A 15,963-nucleotide genomic window follows, 5' to 3' on the forward strand; every position below is an offset into this window, starting at 1 on the left:
ACCACGGTAAATTGATAATTTGCTCAGAACCGCTTGTGGGTAATACATAAAAGCAATATTAAATAAGCACCACCGATATGGTTTAAAATGAAACAGCTTAGTCTTTAAATGCTCAAGGATAACCAGAAATGAAGGTGAAGCTGTTTCGGAAGCTAAAACGTGAATACATCAAAGATGTGACTAGGAATGGAAGAAGGAAGTAGGTAGTTAAGCCTGTAAGAGGGGGCCCAAGAAATGCTGCTCAATATGAAGAAATCACGAGAAAGAATGTGGGCACTCTGAAGCTTGTCGGGGAGTCTTCTGTTACTTGCTTCCCATTGCCTAAATGCTAGGAAAGTTACTCTGAATTCCAGATGTAAGGAAACCAGTGTGGGTTGAGAAGCTATGAAACATAATGAAAACGCATTTCAGATGAGAAATACCCTTGCCCTGATCACAATAATGATCCGCAATTTTGAACAAGAGCAGGAAGTGATCAAAAAATTAGTTGAGAGAAAAGATATCGACTTTGGAAGTGACTCCATGAAATGATTTCACCTCGGCTATGCAAAACCCTCTCCAGAACACTTACACGCCAAATGCCAGGCATCTGTAATTAGATTTTAATACCATTCTGCACTCCTATTAAAGCATAGGGTTTTACAACCCTAAGATTTCATCTTACACCAGTCAGAATGGGTAAGATTAAAAATTCAGGAGACAGCAAGTGTTGGAGAGGGTGTGGAGAAAGAGGAACACTCCTCCACTGCTGGTGGGGTTGCAAATTGGTACAACCACTCTGGAAATCAGTCTGGCGGTTCCTCCGAAAACTGGGCACCTCACTTCCAGAAGATCCTGCTATACCACTCCTGGGCATATACCCAGAAGACTCCCCACCATGTAATAAGGATACATGCTCTACTATGTTCATAGCAGCCCTATTTATAATTGCCAGATGCTGGAAAGAACCCAGGTATCCCTCAACAGAAGAGTGGATGCAAAAAATGTGGTATATCTACATAATGGAGTACTATTCAGCCATTAGAAACAATGAATTCATGAAATTCTTAGGCAAATGGATGGAGCTAGAGAACATCATACTAAGTGAGGTAACCCAGACTCAAAAGGTGAATCATGGTATGCACTCACTAATAAGTGGATATTAACCTAGAAAACTGAAATACCCAAAACATAATGCACACATCAAATGAGGTACAAGAAGAAAGGAGGAGTGGCCCCTGGTTCTGGAAAGACTCAGTGAAACAGTATAATGGGGAAGTGGGAAGGGGTGGGTGGGAGGACAGGGGAAGAGAAGGGGGCTTAAGGGACTTTCGGGGAGTGGGGGGCTAGAAAAGGGGAAATCATTTGAAATGTAAATAAATCATATCGAATAAAAAAAAGCATAGGGTTTTAAAGGTTGGAATGTGTGAAAGGAAGTCTAACATGTGTGGATCATGTGAAAACTGTCCCAGAGAAAAATATATGTTCTTGCAGAGCAATAAGAAAGAGTAAAAAGAATAAACTTACCTGAACAATTTCTAAAGGGTTTGAGAGACTATCAGGCTATGCACTTAAGATTGGAAATATCAAAAATAATAAATATTAGTGTGGTGCTTGAGCATTTTCTGGTAAGGAAAAAGAGAGAAAGGGAGACGTGGAAAACTAGAGAAAGAGAGAGGGAGGAAGATTATTCTCAAAGAGGCTATGGCTGGCCATTTTATATCCTATGAAAGCATTGTTGAAAACTGTAAAAAACAATTCATACCTTCATAAAACTAAAAACTAAACATGAGTCAGAGAGATGGCTCAGTTACTGCTCTTCCAGAGGCCCCGAGATCATTTGCAGAGGAACTGAGTTCAGTTCCCAGCACCTAGGCCAACTCACAACCTAAGTAATGTCAGTGCCAGAGGTTCTGAGGACTCTACACACACCTAGAATACTCACACAGAAACACACACATTCACATACATTTTCAAAAGTGTTTACAAAGATTTTTAAAACTAAGCATGTATATTTAATACTGTGGTACTAGACAGAACACAAAGGATGCCCTCAACATAAAAAATATCAGTTTTATGGGTAGAACAACAAGCCAGCAAATAGCCAAAAGGAAAGAACAGGTCTAGGAAGTGGATTATGCACATGTATGTGTGAATAAACATATGCTCTTCAGTGTTGATAATGCTTACAGAATCCTTAATGTGCACAGTTAGAAACAATACCTAGGGTCTTGGTATTCAAGGTCTACGACTGAATTAAAGTTTCATAAAAATCAATGCATTTTCTGTAAAGTGGGAAAATACTATCTTATGATAGCATGTGACAAATTAAAGATTGATGTTGTACTATTTAAAGTAATTAGAGTGCTCAAGGGACTCAAGGGAAAGCCTTTAAGTTTCTAAAGTGAGTGTGTGAGTGTGTGTGGTATGTGTGCGTGAACGTGCATGCCACAGCCGGCATGTGTCTGTCAGAGGACAACTCACAGACATCAGCTCTCTCAGGTATTAAACTCAGGTCCTCAGCCTTGGCAGACGGCGCCTTTACCAACTAAGCCAACTTCAGTAGCCCAGAGGAAAACATTTAAAGACAACATAAAGAAAGACTATATATCTGAAGAGACAATCAATGAACGTATAATTAAAAGTAAAATTTCATGTAAAGAAAAGTGAGGACTGGGGCCAATCACAGATGAAATGAACAACAACAACAACAACAACAACAAAAACCCTATAGCATCATAGAAGACTTAAATATGTCAGAAAAGATATTAAGTAAAAATATAATTTTTTGGAAACAGTTTCTCACTGCATAAATATATCAAACAAACTTCATATTATGTATAAGAAACAGGTCTTAAGCCTCAGAAACATTCTTAGTGCTGTCAGCTTGATAGAATCTACACTCGCCTGTGACACAGGCCTCTTAGCCTGCCTGTGAGCAGATGTATTAATTCACTAATTGATGCAGGAGACCCATATTAACAATGGGCAGGGACATTTGTGGGGCAAGGGATCCTGGACTGTGAGTGGAACATGCTGAGAATCAGTGAGCCATTTGCTCGGAGGCAAAGACAAGACGTGCTTTGACCTCTTCTTTGAGGATGGGCAGAGTGTGAGCAGCTGCTCCTGCTGCCTGATTCCTCTGCTGTGATAGGCTGACCTTGGAGTGAGCTAAAACAAAGCCTTCTCCTTTAAGCTGCTTTCCTCAAGAGTATTTTATCCCAACCAGCGGGTAACAAGCTGCAATCTCAGCAGTTACAAAACTCGAGAGTAGTCAGGCTGGCAAAGAGGACCCTGCAGCTCTCACGGAAAAAGAAGCTGGCAGGAGCAGAGAATGTCCCGTGGGGTTGGCTGTAACGACACAAATACTTTGGCAAATGGAGAGGAGCATTTAGTAAGCCATCGGAAGGATAACAACATTAAATTCCTTCTCACAAAGGAACATAGTCAGAATATATAAAGTTATATATTTGCAGATACAGAGAGGCAATGGGTAGTCTCCATTGCTGGCCTCTCTCTGGTGCTGGTGGGATAGCTGAGAAAAGAATCACCGGAACAAAGAAGCAGGGAGAAAATGAGTCAGCTTGATCGGATTTATGTGCACACAATATTAGGAGATATTACTGAACAATAATACTCTCTTCTGGTGCCCATAAAACATGTAGCAAAATGCACCAATCATATCTAGCCTGGAGCAAGTCCTAAACTGATCCAAAGCACTGTCTGACATCAATTATTACAAATCTAGGAAATTTACAAATAATAACACAATTTTAAACACCCACTGAGGAGGAGAAGAAAAATTACCATGGAAATGAGAAGCATTTTTAACTAAGAAATACAGAAAAATATTTTAAAAGCTCTCTTTCTCATATCAATAAATATATTCATGCACAGAAAGATGTGTGTATATGTTTATGTATCTATCTATTTAATTGTTCATTCAAGGACATTACATAGAAGATGACATATATTTGTTGATATGAATTGAAGTTCATGACCTGCTCTGTCCTGAGGTATATAACCTGTGTAAATTGATTTGGTCTCAGTGCTCCTTTTGCAGTTTTATGAAATTTCCACATGCTTGCTTTTGCTTAGGTGTTTGTCAAAAAGTTAAATGGGAACCATACTTCCAACCAAGCACCTAATGAGTGTGAGAGAACATCCTTAGCCACCAGAGACACAAAAATCAAAATGACATTGTTGATAATAAATATCAAAAAAATGTCAACCTATTTTTTAGCACTACAAAATTTCCACTTAACATTGGCAGGAATTCAGGTCAAGTGGGAATCTCCACAGATTGCATAGAAGGTCATAGATTATTAGTACCACAACTGTGCTTAAGCATTTTGTGACAGGTGTTAATATTGGACACATGTATGCAATCAGCCTATCAACTCCATTCCTTATTATACAGAATCAGAAATATGTACATAATTTACTAAAAGACTGGCATAAATATGCCAATACTCAGAGTACCATGAATCAGATCAAGTCTTGTAAGTAATCCAAACCCAACAACACTAAATCATATTTCTTTATGGTATTCTCCTATACTAGCATAATAACCTCTCATTAGCTCTCATTAGCTTTCTATCACTGCCTAACATGTCTCAGATGCGGCCAATTAAGCCCTTCCAAATGTATTAGCTCTTAATTGATGGAGGCCATAAGCTGACATTGGCTGAAATGAAGGTGTTGACAGCTGGACCTTATCTGGAGGTGTTGGGGGAATTCACTCTCAAGTCTCTTCAGGTTCCCAGCAATCTAGTTCCTTGAGGTTGTAGTACTGTGGGTCTCTTTTCTGTTCTGTGGACTCGGAGGTGGTGTGTCTTAGGTCACAGGTGCCTCTCTTTAGTCTTGTAACATAGGCCTCTACATATAGGGTCCAGAAATTACTCATTGCTCCCCAAATCCTACTTGCAAAATATCTAACGTTGCTATGCTAAAACTTTCTTGCTTGCAGCCTTTCAAAGCTTTGGCACTGAGTTGCATCTATAGGGTAATCTTCCGATTTTGCAATCATAACTGTAATTTCTGTAAGGTCTCCTTTGCCAATGTTCCTACTGAGCACATATTTACAAGTTGCAGAACTAGGACAAGAGCATCTGAAGTGCTTTATTTCTGTATCCTACAACTCCAAAGCCACGAGACAAAATGAACTATGGCTATGAATGAAACCAAAACTGCATATCATGACAGTGCTAAGACAGGCACAGAAGCAGTGTGGGCCTTGGTTCACCTTCAGCTTTTAAGAACAGCACAAACTAGTTTTTGCTGCCAGAAATCAGAATGATATTCATGCTTGTGAAGACAATACCTAAAAATATCTCCAGGGGAATGTCTTAAATAAATAAGTAAGTAAATTTCATCAGGATAGTTAAAGGGTTAAGACATCCTATTGAGACATTTCAACTACAGTGCATAGAAGAATTGGTGGCCGTCTTAATAATGCTGTTTAAAATGAAATTATAGTTATTATAAGAGGAACAAGTCATTGAGCCAAGTTTAAATTGTATGTGTCTCAGCTATAAAAATTCGTATATTTTAAATAATTTTATTGTGTTTACGTGTGCACTGTAGCTGTCTTCAGATACACCAGAAGAGGGCACAAAATAACATTGCAAATGGCTGTGAGCTACTATGTGGTTGCTGGGAATTGAACTCAGGACCTCTGGAAGAGCAGGAGGTGCTCTTAACCACTGAAGCATCTCTCCAGGCCTTTAAATAATTTTAAATGATAATATTTTAAGACTACTCTAAGTGTACTGGTGTTATACTAAGATTGTTACTTTTCTGTCAATTTGACACAAATGAGTTATCTGTGGATGACTTCAACTGAGAAAATATCCCACAAAACTGGCCTATAGACAAGTTTGTGGCTCCTTTTCTTGATTGATGACTGATGCAGACGACCCAGCCCACCATGGATGGTGCCACTCCAGGGAAGATGGTCCCCAGTCATCTAAGAAAGCAAACTGAGGCATGGAGAGCAAGCCAGAGAGCAGTATTGGTCCATGCTCCGTGGTCTCTGCTTCGGTTCCTGCCTTGAGTCGCTGCCTCGACTTCCCTTCACGATAGGCAGACAACTGTAAGCTGAAACCAATCCTTTCCTCCTCAAATTGCTTTTCTTACTTTCTTTTTTTGTAGTCACAGCAAATGAATGCACATGGATACGTGAACAGAAAACCAAGTAGATGACAGTTAAAACCGAAACAAAATCACAAAATAAAATGCATATTTTATTTAGACACATGAATAAAACAAAGAATGAAACCTTTCTTAAATACATTAAAATCACTTATAGATCAAAGGTTAAAAGATGAAATGGTTCTTATCTTCAGAGTATGCCTTCATTTAAAAATTACTTGTATTCTTTCAACTGAGTGTAGGATGTATGTGTGTATGGTGTATGCACATACTTCTGGGTGGGTGAGCACCATGTAATGTGGAGACCAGAAAAGGATGCACAGCATCTTTCTTTTTTAAAAAAATTATCTTTTTATTAAGATTTGTTTATTTTATATATACTAGTATACTATAGCTGTACAGATGGTTGTGAGCCTTCCTGTGGTTGCTGGGAATTGTATCTGGCCAGCCCTGTTCACTCAAGTCCAAAGATTTATTTATTATTATTGTCAGATCTCATTACTGAAAGTCGTGAGCCACCATGTGGTTGCTCGGATTTGAACTCAGGACCTTCTGGAGAGCACTCAGTGCTCTTACCCTCTGAGCCATCTCCCCAGTCCAGCTGAGCATCTTTCTTTATCACTTTCCACTTCATCTTTTTGACACAGGGTTTCTCCCTGAACCTGAAGCTCCACATGTGGCTAGGCTGGCTGACAAGTGAAGACCCAGCGTCTGTGTGTCTTTGTCCCAAATGCTGTGGTTATTGGCAGGTGAGGCCCTACAGGACTTTGTAGGAGAGTGTTAGGAATTTGATCTCAGGCCCTGTTATTTCCGCTGCTACCAATATTACCCACAGAACCGCCTCTTTAAACATCTTTTAACTTTTTAAAAATGAATTAGTTGTTTGCATGTGGGTATAAGCCATAGAGCTGGGGTAATAGTGGTTTGAGCCTCCTGACCTATTTGCTGGGAAATGAACTCTGGTCTTGTGCACCACTCTTAGCGGATTGAGCCATTTCTCCAGCTCCTCTTTCGATCTTTGAATTAAAAAAGATAGCTTTGATTTTAAAAACAATAGGAATAAGTATAAAAAGAACAAAGACCATATAATCCTTTGAAATATGCTCACTGGGTAGTTGATTCGTTGATCAAAGGAGTTTCAGGTGACTTCTGCAGATGGGGAAAGAAGCTTACTCAGTGAGAGCAGCTCCTTCTCACACAGCCCAGAGCAGCGATGCTGGTCCTGCCTCTTGGGAGCCTGGAGGTACTGCTTATCTGGAATGGAACTAATTCTCAGACTTTGCACTTTTCTGAATAGGACGGTTACATTGCAAGCCTTATGATTTGTTTTGCCTGAGCAGACAGCAATCTTTTCTAAGGCATAATTCTTGGATGCTTTTCAAGTTCGAGATGGGTTTCATCAAGACTCATTGTGAAATATATTGGCACGGTACTAAAGCCAAAACAAAAAGGAGTCTGTAAATCAGAGTCCACAGACTTGAACTTTTATGGGCTGTGGTTATATATATCTTTAAATGAGAGAAGATCATCCCAATGTTCCAGCTCATATAGAAAGCCAAATGAAACAAAAGGATCACCAGAACCTCTTGGTCCAAAATATCAATTTTGTTCCTCTGATGCTCAAGCCTTCTTTATTCTACTTGTATCTTCTTTAAAAGAACAAAATCAGGGTCTGGAGAGATGGTTCAGTAATTAAGAGCATTATTAGTTATTCTCGCAGAGTACCCAGATTTGATACCCAGCACCCAGTGATATCTGATAGCTAGCTGTCTGTGACCCAGCTTTGGGAGACCTGACACCCTTTTCTAGTCTCCATGGGCATGAACTAGTTATACATGCAAGCAAGCAAGCTATCTGTACCCGTTAAAACAAATAAAAAAAGAAAGCAGGCAAAGAGAAAACAGATGATTGTCCTTAGAGAGTATAAAGAAAGATCAATGGAGCTGAGCGGTGGTGGTGCACCCTGTAATCCCAACACTCTAGGAGGCAGAGGCAGGCAGATTTCTGAGTTCGAGGCCAGCCTGGTCTACAGAGTGAGTTCTAGGACAGCTAGGGCTATACAGAGAAACCCTCTCTCAAAAAAACCAAATCCAAAAAACCAAAGGAAAAAAAAAGGAAGGAAGAAAGAAAGATCAATGGACCTGATATGTAATGTTGCAGAAAAAGATAAAATTACAGATGCTACAGAAAATGTGTATACTAAAGAAAAAAGGAAATAAAACCTAAAATCATGCTATATAATATTATTTTACAGATTCATATACATGCACTGTTAAAATCACATTGTGATGTAGTTATATATTCTCCTTTGTGGCTGTGTTCTGAATATTGTTCTAAACTGTTAGCTGGCCACACAGCACCTCCAATCAGAAAGTTCAGGAACTGTGCATCAATGCTTAGCTCAGTCCATCTTATGTGCTTCTGGACCTCCACCCAGGTCCTGCCCATAGTTAGATGGGTCTTCCCACATTGGTTAGCCTAATGAATGTCCAGATGCTAAATAATCCCCTGTTTACGGTTCCAATTGACAGCTGGACCTGGGAAAGTGGCCTCTAGAAACAAGGCAGACTAAACTCTAATGCAATAGGCAGCTCTATTCAGAGCCTCAGGAAATTATACTCTGAGGATTCAGAAAGGTCACCTGAGTAAGTTCTCATGAATTCAGAAGAATATAATCACAAGGACAGCCACATGGGGCAAGGACATGTTTTTCCATGGAAGGCATATAAACAAATAACAATAGCTAGTTGTAATGAATAACCTGAAGTAAACTCACTCCTACCTCCTATGCCTCAAAGGATGATGAAAACCCAACCCAAGAACAATTCATTATTTTTGAAGAAACTGAGGTCACAAGACTCTTGTCTTGGAATTTTCTTATAAGTACTCAGAATTCTCCTCTCATGACTCCACTCCTGGACCGTATTCTGACTATCCCCCACAGGTAGGACTGTCTAAGGTGATTCCAGATGTTATCATGTTGCCTATTAACCCTGGCTATGACAGCTGTTATCCTTCAAGTACACATTTTCCCATGATTATACAATCACTGGATAATTATTCCATGATTTATTTCCTTATCATTTATTTTCTGATTAGCACATTATTTTCAAATCTTCACCATTATTAATACTACTAAACTTGTCTTCATGCCTGCCATCCCAGGAATGAATACTTCATAGAGGCTAGACCTGAGACAGGTGAGTTGCTAAGACTTTGATGCAATTACTTAAATTACTGTCTGCCATGGAAAGTGAGATGATTACCACTTTAACAAATCAAAGCTAAAGATTTTCACTTAAAACATCATTCCATAAGAAGACATAGTATTTTGCAGGCTTAGTTGAGTTTGTGTTTAAGCACATTGAATTCTTTCTGCTTAATGACATACTGAACAGGTACACTATTTTAATAGCTATGAAAACTCTTCTCAGCATTACTTTCTTTTTAATATTATAATCAATCATTTTGTATTTAAAAATCATCTTTTCTGCTCTTGTTAATACCCCTTCATTTAATATTAGCATACTCCTATCATATCAGTAGCAATAATAATAATAATGACTAGAACATTTTCTTTGCCTCTTCACATTTAACTATTACATCCATTTGGTGTTAACTGTATAACAAAGGTGCGGCTTCTTTTATTCCATGGACTGAGTCACATCATGTATGGTCAGTTTTATATTCTATTAGTCTACTCTTAAATCTATATTCTGCACTTGAAAGTCTGGCATGCAGACATTCTCCAGCTCAGCGGTCTTTCAGCTGACTTGCTAGACAGATATCCAAAACTCCTTTAAATTATTCTCAGCAAATACTTGAAAATCCAAGCATATTTCTGGATGTAAAACATAGCAAAATTATGTTCCTAAGTGACATAAAGTTATTATTCCACAGATCATTGAGTTAATTATTGAAAGTTAACACAATCATTATTCACAATGTTGTTTCCATGATTCAAACTGCTGGCATAGAAATGTGTGTGTATAAATGAAAATGATTACTTACAATAATGAAAATGTAACATCACAAATCCATATAGCAGGCCTGAAAGTGAATCCTATTGAAGTATACACTTCTGCACTTAATCACTCTCACACATATGTACATATATAAAAGGAAGGAAAGGAAAAAAATGAAAGCTTTAAAAATTCTATTTGCACATGAATGGAAATTTTGCTTTATACAGGTGTCTAATATTATTATGAAGTCTAAATCAAGTTTTGGCAAGCTATAGTCTTCAAAGAACACAACTGGCCAACGTGTTTGTTTCAAATGTTTTGATAAAGGACAGTCATTATTTGGAGATCACCTGTGGCATTTTTGAGATGCATAGGCAGAGTCATGTAATTGTTAGACAGGCCCTGGGATCCATGAAGATAAAAATATTTATTATTATGCATTTTTATAGAACAAGATTGATGTCTTTTTCCCTACATTAGAAGTAAAGTTCAAAATACAAAATCTTTATTTTAACACAAATAGTATTATCTAGTTAAGTGGCACAGTTTTCAAAGAGACCTTTACTAAGTTCATTGTCACTCTGGAATTGAGATGGGAAACCTGAGAGTTTGAGCACTGGGTAGAACACTCTCTTGTCCCAGGCCACTTTGTGAAGGAGAGTCAGGCCAGTCACTTGAAGGGGTTTATTTGAAAGAAGTTGTGAGAACAAGCGTTCCCCAGAATCCAGAGGAAGGGATGTGGACTGTACACCCAGAATGCATGCTGTGATTATAACAAATGTCCTCCAGTATCCAAAGGTAAGAAAAGAAAACCATATTTCTTCAGGAAATGTTCCCATAAACATTCCAGTCAATCTGCATGGGCCTCCCCAAAGGCCACCGGTGTCCATTCTACATAGTAGGTGGGGACAAGATTCTCAATATGGAGTGTGCATCTAGAAAAGTGATATGAATTCACCCCGCCTCCCCGTTTTTACTAATTATTTTTAGATACTCCATATTTTATTCCCCATCCCACCAACCCCTGTCCACCCTTCCAACTGTTCTACATTCCATACCTTTTCCCCACTCCTGTCACCATGTGGATGTCCCTACCCCCCACCCCACTTGACCTCTAAACTCCCTGGGGCCTCCAGTCTCTTGAGGGTTAGGTGCATCATCTCTGAATGAACACAGACCCAGCAGTCCTCTACTGTATGTGGTGGGGGCCTCATGTCAGCTGGTGTATGCTGCCTGTTTGGTGGTCCAGTGTTTGAGAGATCCTGAGGGTCCAGATTAATTGAGACTGCTGGTCCTCCTACAAGAAGCTGAAAAAGTCAGGTGCAGATATTTGCACTCAACCAATGCATAGAAGCAGCTGACTCCTGTTGTTGAATTAGGGAAGGCTGACTGGAGCTAATGATGACACTGTACGAGGATTCAAATTCTTTTTTTTTTTTTTTTTTGGTTTTTTGGATTTGGTTTTTCGGAGACAGGGTTTCTCTGTGTAGCCGTGGCTGTCCTGGAGCTCCCTCTGTAGACCAGGCTGGCCTCGAACTCAGAAATCTGCCTGCCTCTGCCTCCCAGAGTGCTGGGATTACAGGCGTGCGCCACTACCGCCCGGCTCAAATTCTTTTAATAATCATTTCTATGGAATTTTTCTCTGACACTTACATACTTTTATTTATAATTGTTTGCAGACAAACTTGTAAAAGTCTCAAAGTCTACCTTCATTTTACTATAACTAGATCAGTGGTTTCATTCAAAGGTGGCATTCAAACATGAGCTCTGATGACAGCTTTTCTCCTACATTTCTGGAAAAGCACACAGTAAAAACCCTTTACATCTTTACTCTCAAGTCTTTAAATAGTCTCACACACATGTAGAAAGAATGAGAGAGGAAGATGGATGACAGATAGATAAGTAGTAGATGATAGATGATAGATTAGATAGATACATACATAGGTGATAGCTGTAGATCGATAAATGATAGGCAGATAAATGATAGATGTAGATAGATAGATGATAGATTGATAGATAGATGATAGGTAGATAGGTGGTAGATGTAGACAGATTAGATAGATAGATGAATGATTGATAGATGATAGGTAGACAGATAATAGATATAGATAGATTAGGTAGATGATAGGTAGATAATTTATAGATAGATACATAGATAGATGATAGATAGATGAATCATAGATAATAGGTAAATAAATGATAGACAGATTAGATAGATGATAGATAGATGGATAGATGATTTATAGATAGATATATAGATGCTAGAGTAGATAGAACCATTTAAGAACCAGAGAAAATACCTATTCCTCAGCCATTTAAAGTCCCTCTTAACAGCAAGACATATTTTCCTGATACTGTTAGAACCTCTATCACAGATATCCTATGGCTTAGCTCTCGGTAGACATGTCCATCTTGACTTTCAATACAAAGTAACAGACTGGTGTGATCATAACCACAAAAGAATCACACCAACGTTGAAGCTCTGGTTGCCCTTTTTAAAAAAACAAAACAAAACCAAACAAAAACAACAAAACCCTCTTTGATATGCTACTATCTGGTGCAGCACGGACCAAAGGGAAGTTACCTTCTACCAGATCAGCAATTCCTTCCCAGAAACAGTCTCATTCTTCTAGAAGACAGACTCCATCCAACTCAGAAACTCTAATACAACAGGGCTGAAGATCCTCTTTAGATGCCCACAGAAACTGACACTTCAAAGTTTCTCTTGAAATGCAGAAAATTCTGCATAACTTTAAGTTTTAAGGAACTGAGAATGTTCATTGCTACAATATAGAGGCAGAAGCAAGTCTCACAGAAAAAAAACCCAAATGATCGTTGCCTATAGCCCAGCACACAGAGTTGCTTGCTGTAGAAAATAGGGTTTCATTCCAAAATGGACATCTAAGAGCATAAGCAGAATATGGTAGGGACTTTGCTTCCTTCACTCCTATTGTAGATAAGATCTCTTGCCCTAAACTTATCAGTAACATGCATGCATGTCCCCAACACACACCTATGCCTCTTTAAGGAAAATCATCCAACAGTTGGCTCCCTTTGCAAACACTACAATAATATACTGAGATAGTGCAAGCAGCAAGTTAGGTAGGCTTACAGAATGGGAGCAAAACTGAGTATTTCATAGATTATGGTTTGAAACCTTATGCATGTGCACACACACACACACACACACACACACAAATACACACAAATGATGAGAAAGGATACTAAAACCAAATGTTTCTTTTAAGTAGGTACAGGTTTGCTGATGAGAAAAAAAATATAGATGGGTTCTGACAAGAAGACAAGTAGACAGGAAGTCTCCCCATGAAGAACTCCAAGCTCATGAACAAAAGCCTCCCATCGATCAGACAGACTATCCATAGTCTCAGTCATTCTTTCCTGTGTTCATCTGTCCTGTGCAATCGCACATATTTATTATGTTTTTATTTAGGGCTCCCAGTCTCGTTTCATCTGGATTGTTCATAGTGAGTGGAAGCAGCAGTGCTAATGTTTTAGCCAGGAAGAAGAGAAGAGCTGTCCCAGTCACCATCCACCCAAACCTTGCAACCATGCTGAGAAAGGGACCTTAGGCAGGAGGTGCAGCTCAGAGCCATGGCTCTGCTGTGCCTCCTCGCAAAGGGGAGCATGCTCTATAACTTCTGGAAAGGGATCATGCTGATTTGATTAAAGAAAAAAGAAAAACACATCTTAGTTGTCAAGAGCATTTAGAAAGTCAGATTTTTTTTTTTTTTGGTAGCATTTAGGAAGATAAATGAGATCAGAACAAAGCCAAGGACAGAAAAAAGCAAATAAGCCACAGAGACAAACCCCAGGCTCTGTCAAATCTCCACACTCACCTATTTTTCATGCAGCAGCAACTGATCAAAAGAATGTCAGCTTGAGTGCTCGGGTGGGGGAGGGGAAGAGGGTGAGTGCAGAATAACGTTGCCTTTCAACATTAAAAGAAGAGAAAGGAGCAAGAATATACTCAATGTAATCGTGTACTAAAAAGAAAACTAGGAAACTAGAATTGCTGTCATTTTCAAAGACCAGAATTTTTAGGCATTATCTACTTTCAACTTGGAATTCTTTTTCTGTAAATCTATGCATCTAATTTCATAATCAAACTGGAGTTGGCTTGACCCTGAAGTGCACCAGACTATGGATCTGCCTGGCCCTGTTGCAGGACAAAGCATATTATTGATACTTCCTGGGGTGGCCCATCTTTTATCTTCTTGGACTTTTATATTTCTTCTATCTTGTATACTACAAGCACCTGTGTGTGTTTGATAAATTCTCTTCTGCGAGATCATGCACCAAAAACCACAAAAAGCATATTCTGTCTGAAACCTTCAGCATCTCCAGCAACACTCTCTTACCTGAGGTTGTTTGCACAGATAACGGCAAAGTTCACCAATATACTGAAACACAGTCACGTTGTACTTCTTGCAATCATTCCAAAACTGGCTTGCGGAGAATTTCTTCTTTAACACACACGTGGCACCTACATGAAGAGATTAAAAACAGGCATGAAGTTAACAGGACACACAGCTGATTGTCCTGTCCTAACAGATCCACTCGCTTCCCAGGCTGTCATGCCTCATCCTCCATCAGTGGTGACAAACTCATTGGGAAACACGACCTTTAAGAGCCATGTCTTAGTGTAGTCACCTGATATCAATGGCAAATGTATTTGTTGCGATTTGTGGAATGGAAACCAAAATCAGTAATTACATGAATACTACTATATCACTGAATGTACAGGTATACTCCCACAGTCCTAGAAGTGCATGTATACTGCCACAGCATTGAAAGTACATGTATGTGTACTTCCACAGTACTGGAAGCACATGTATACTGCCCTGGGCACTGGGAGGGTCTTCCATCCTTCTCAGAGATGAATGATACTGCCTCACTCTATATTTACACAAAAAACATTCAGTTTATTGTGAAGACTTTAAAGCAGCTTCATCATACCCTGAAGTCAAGATTTAATAAGCCATTCTAAAATCCCATCAGCAAAAAGTTCATTAATGGGTATAGAACCTAGTTTTAATAACATTTTAGCATGGAGTCCATTTTTAATTGGGAAATAATTTGCAATTTAAAGTATACAATCCAGAGCTTTTTCATATAGTCACAAAGGTGTCTTCATCATCATCTAATTCTAGGACATTTGTTTTTATTTCCCCAAAAGGGCCTTCATCACCTTAGCAGTCATTCCAGTTTCCAACTCCCCCTACCCAACTTCCCCTTGGCGATCAATTTGAACATCTGCCTCTAAACTTTCCTGCCCTGGACTAGTATGATATATTGTATCTGGTCTTTTCATTTACTATAAAATGTGGTTTGGGTCTGTTTATCTTGTAGCATATATCAACACCTCATCCTCTTTATGGTTGAAGATATCCATGAATAGGTAATATTTTGTTCGTTAATATATCAGTGTGCATTTGGGTTGCTTCTTCTCTTGGCCATCAACAATAATAGGCACACCCACGGCCAAGTGTGACTTCATGATTTCAGTTCCCTGGGACATGTATCCATGAGTAGAATCACTTGGTCTTATGACTACCCCATGTTTTACTGCTTCCAAGTTCTAAAACAGGTACCCTCACTTGTTTCCATGCCCTGATTCACAATGGATGGAGTCTTGCTTCCAGCTCTGACCCTGATTGTTCAAGAAGAGATACAGCCTAACATATTTCCATAGCTCAGTCCATCACAGGTACTGTGTGGCATTGGGGTTCCTGGGGCTAGCAATGGATTTCTCTACACTGTTCTGGCACTAGGCTTCAAGAACAGACCTAGGTCAAATGCCTCTCTTCCACAAAGGATCTCTCTCCTCCTCTCTCCCTCTCTCTTT

The 15,963-nt window shown here is 39.1% G+C and overlaps 1 protein-coding gene across 1 annotated transcript in view; it reads right to left on the bottom strand.

Moving 5' to 3' along the window:
* The window catches only part of Slc27a6 (solute carrier family 27 member 6), a 65,276-nt gene that overhangs the window by 18,026 nt on the left and 31,287 nt on the right, over positions 1-15,963 (bottom strand). Inside the window, exon 4 of the mRNA XM_052155847.1 lies at positions 14,477-14,601. Within this exon, the coding sequence (XP_052011807.1) occupies positions 14,477-14,601 (125 nt within the window). The remainder of the gene's footprint in view (positions 1-14,476; positions 14,602-15,963) is intronic.

This window comes from Apodemus sylvaticus, chromosome 13 (assembly GCF_947179515.1).
Source record: "Apodemus sylvaticus chromosome 13, mApoSyl1.1, whole genome shotgun sequence".
Taxonomy (NCBI): Eukaryota; Metazoa; Chordata; class Mammalia; order Rodentia; family Muridae; genus Apodemus; species Apodemus sylvaticus.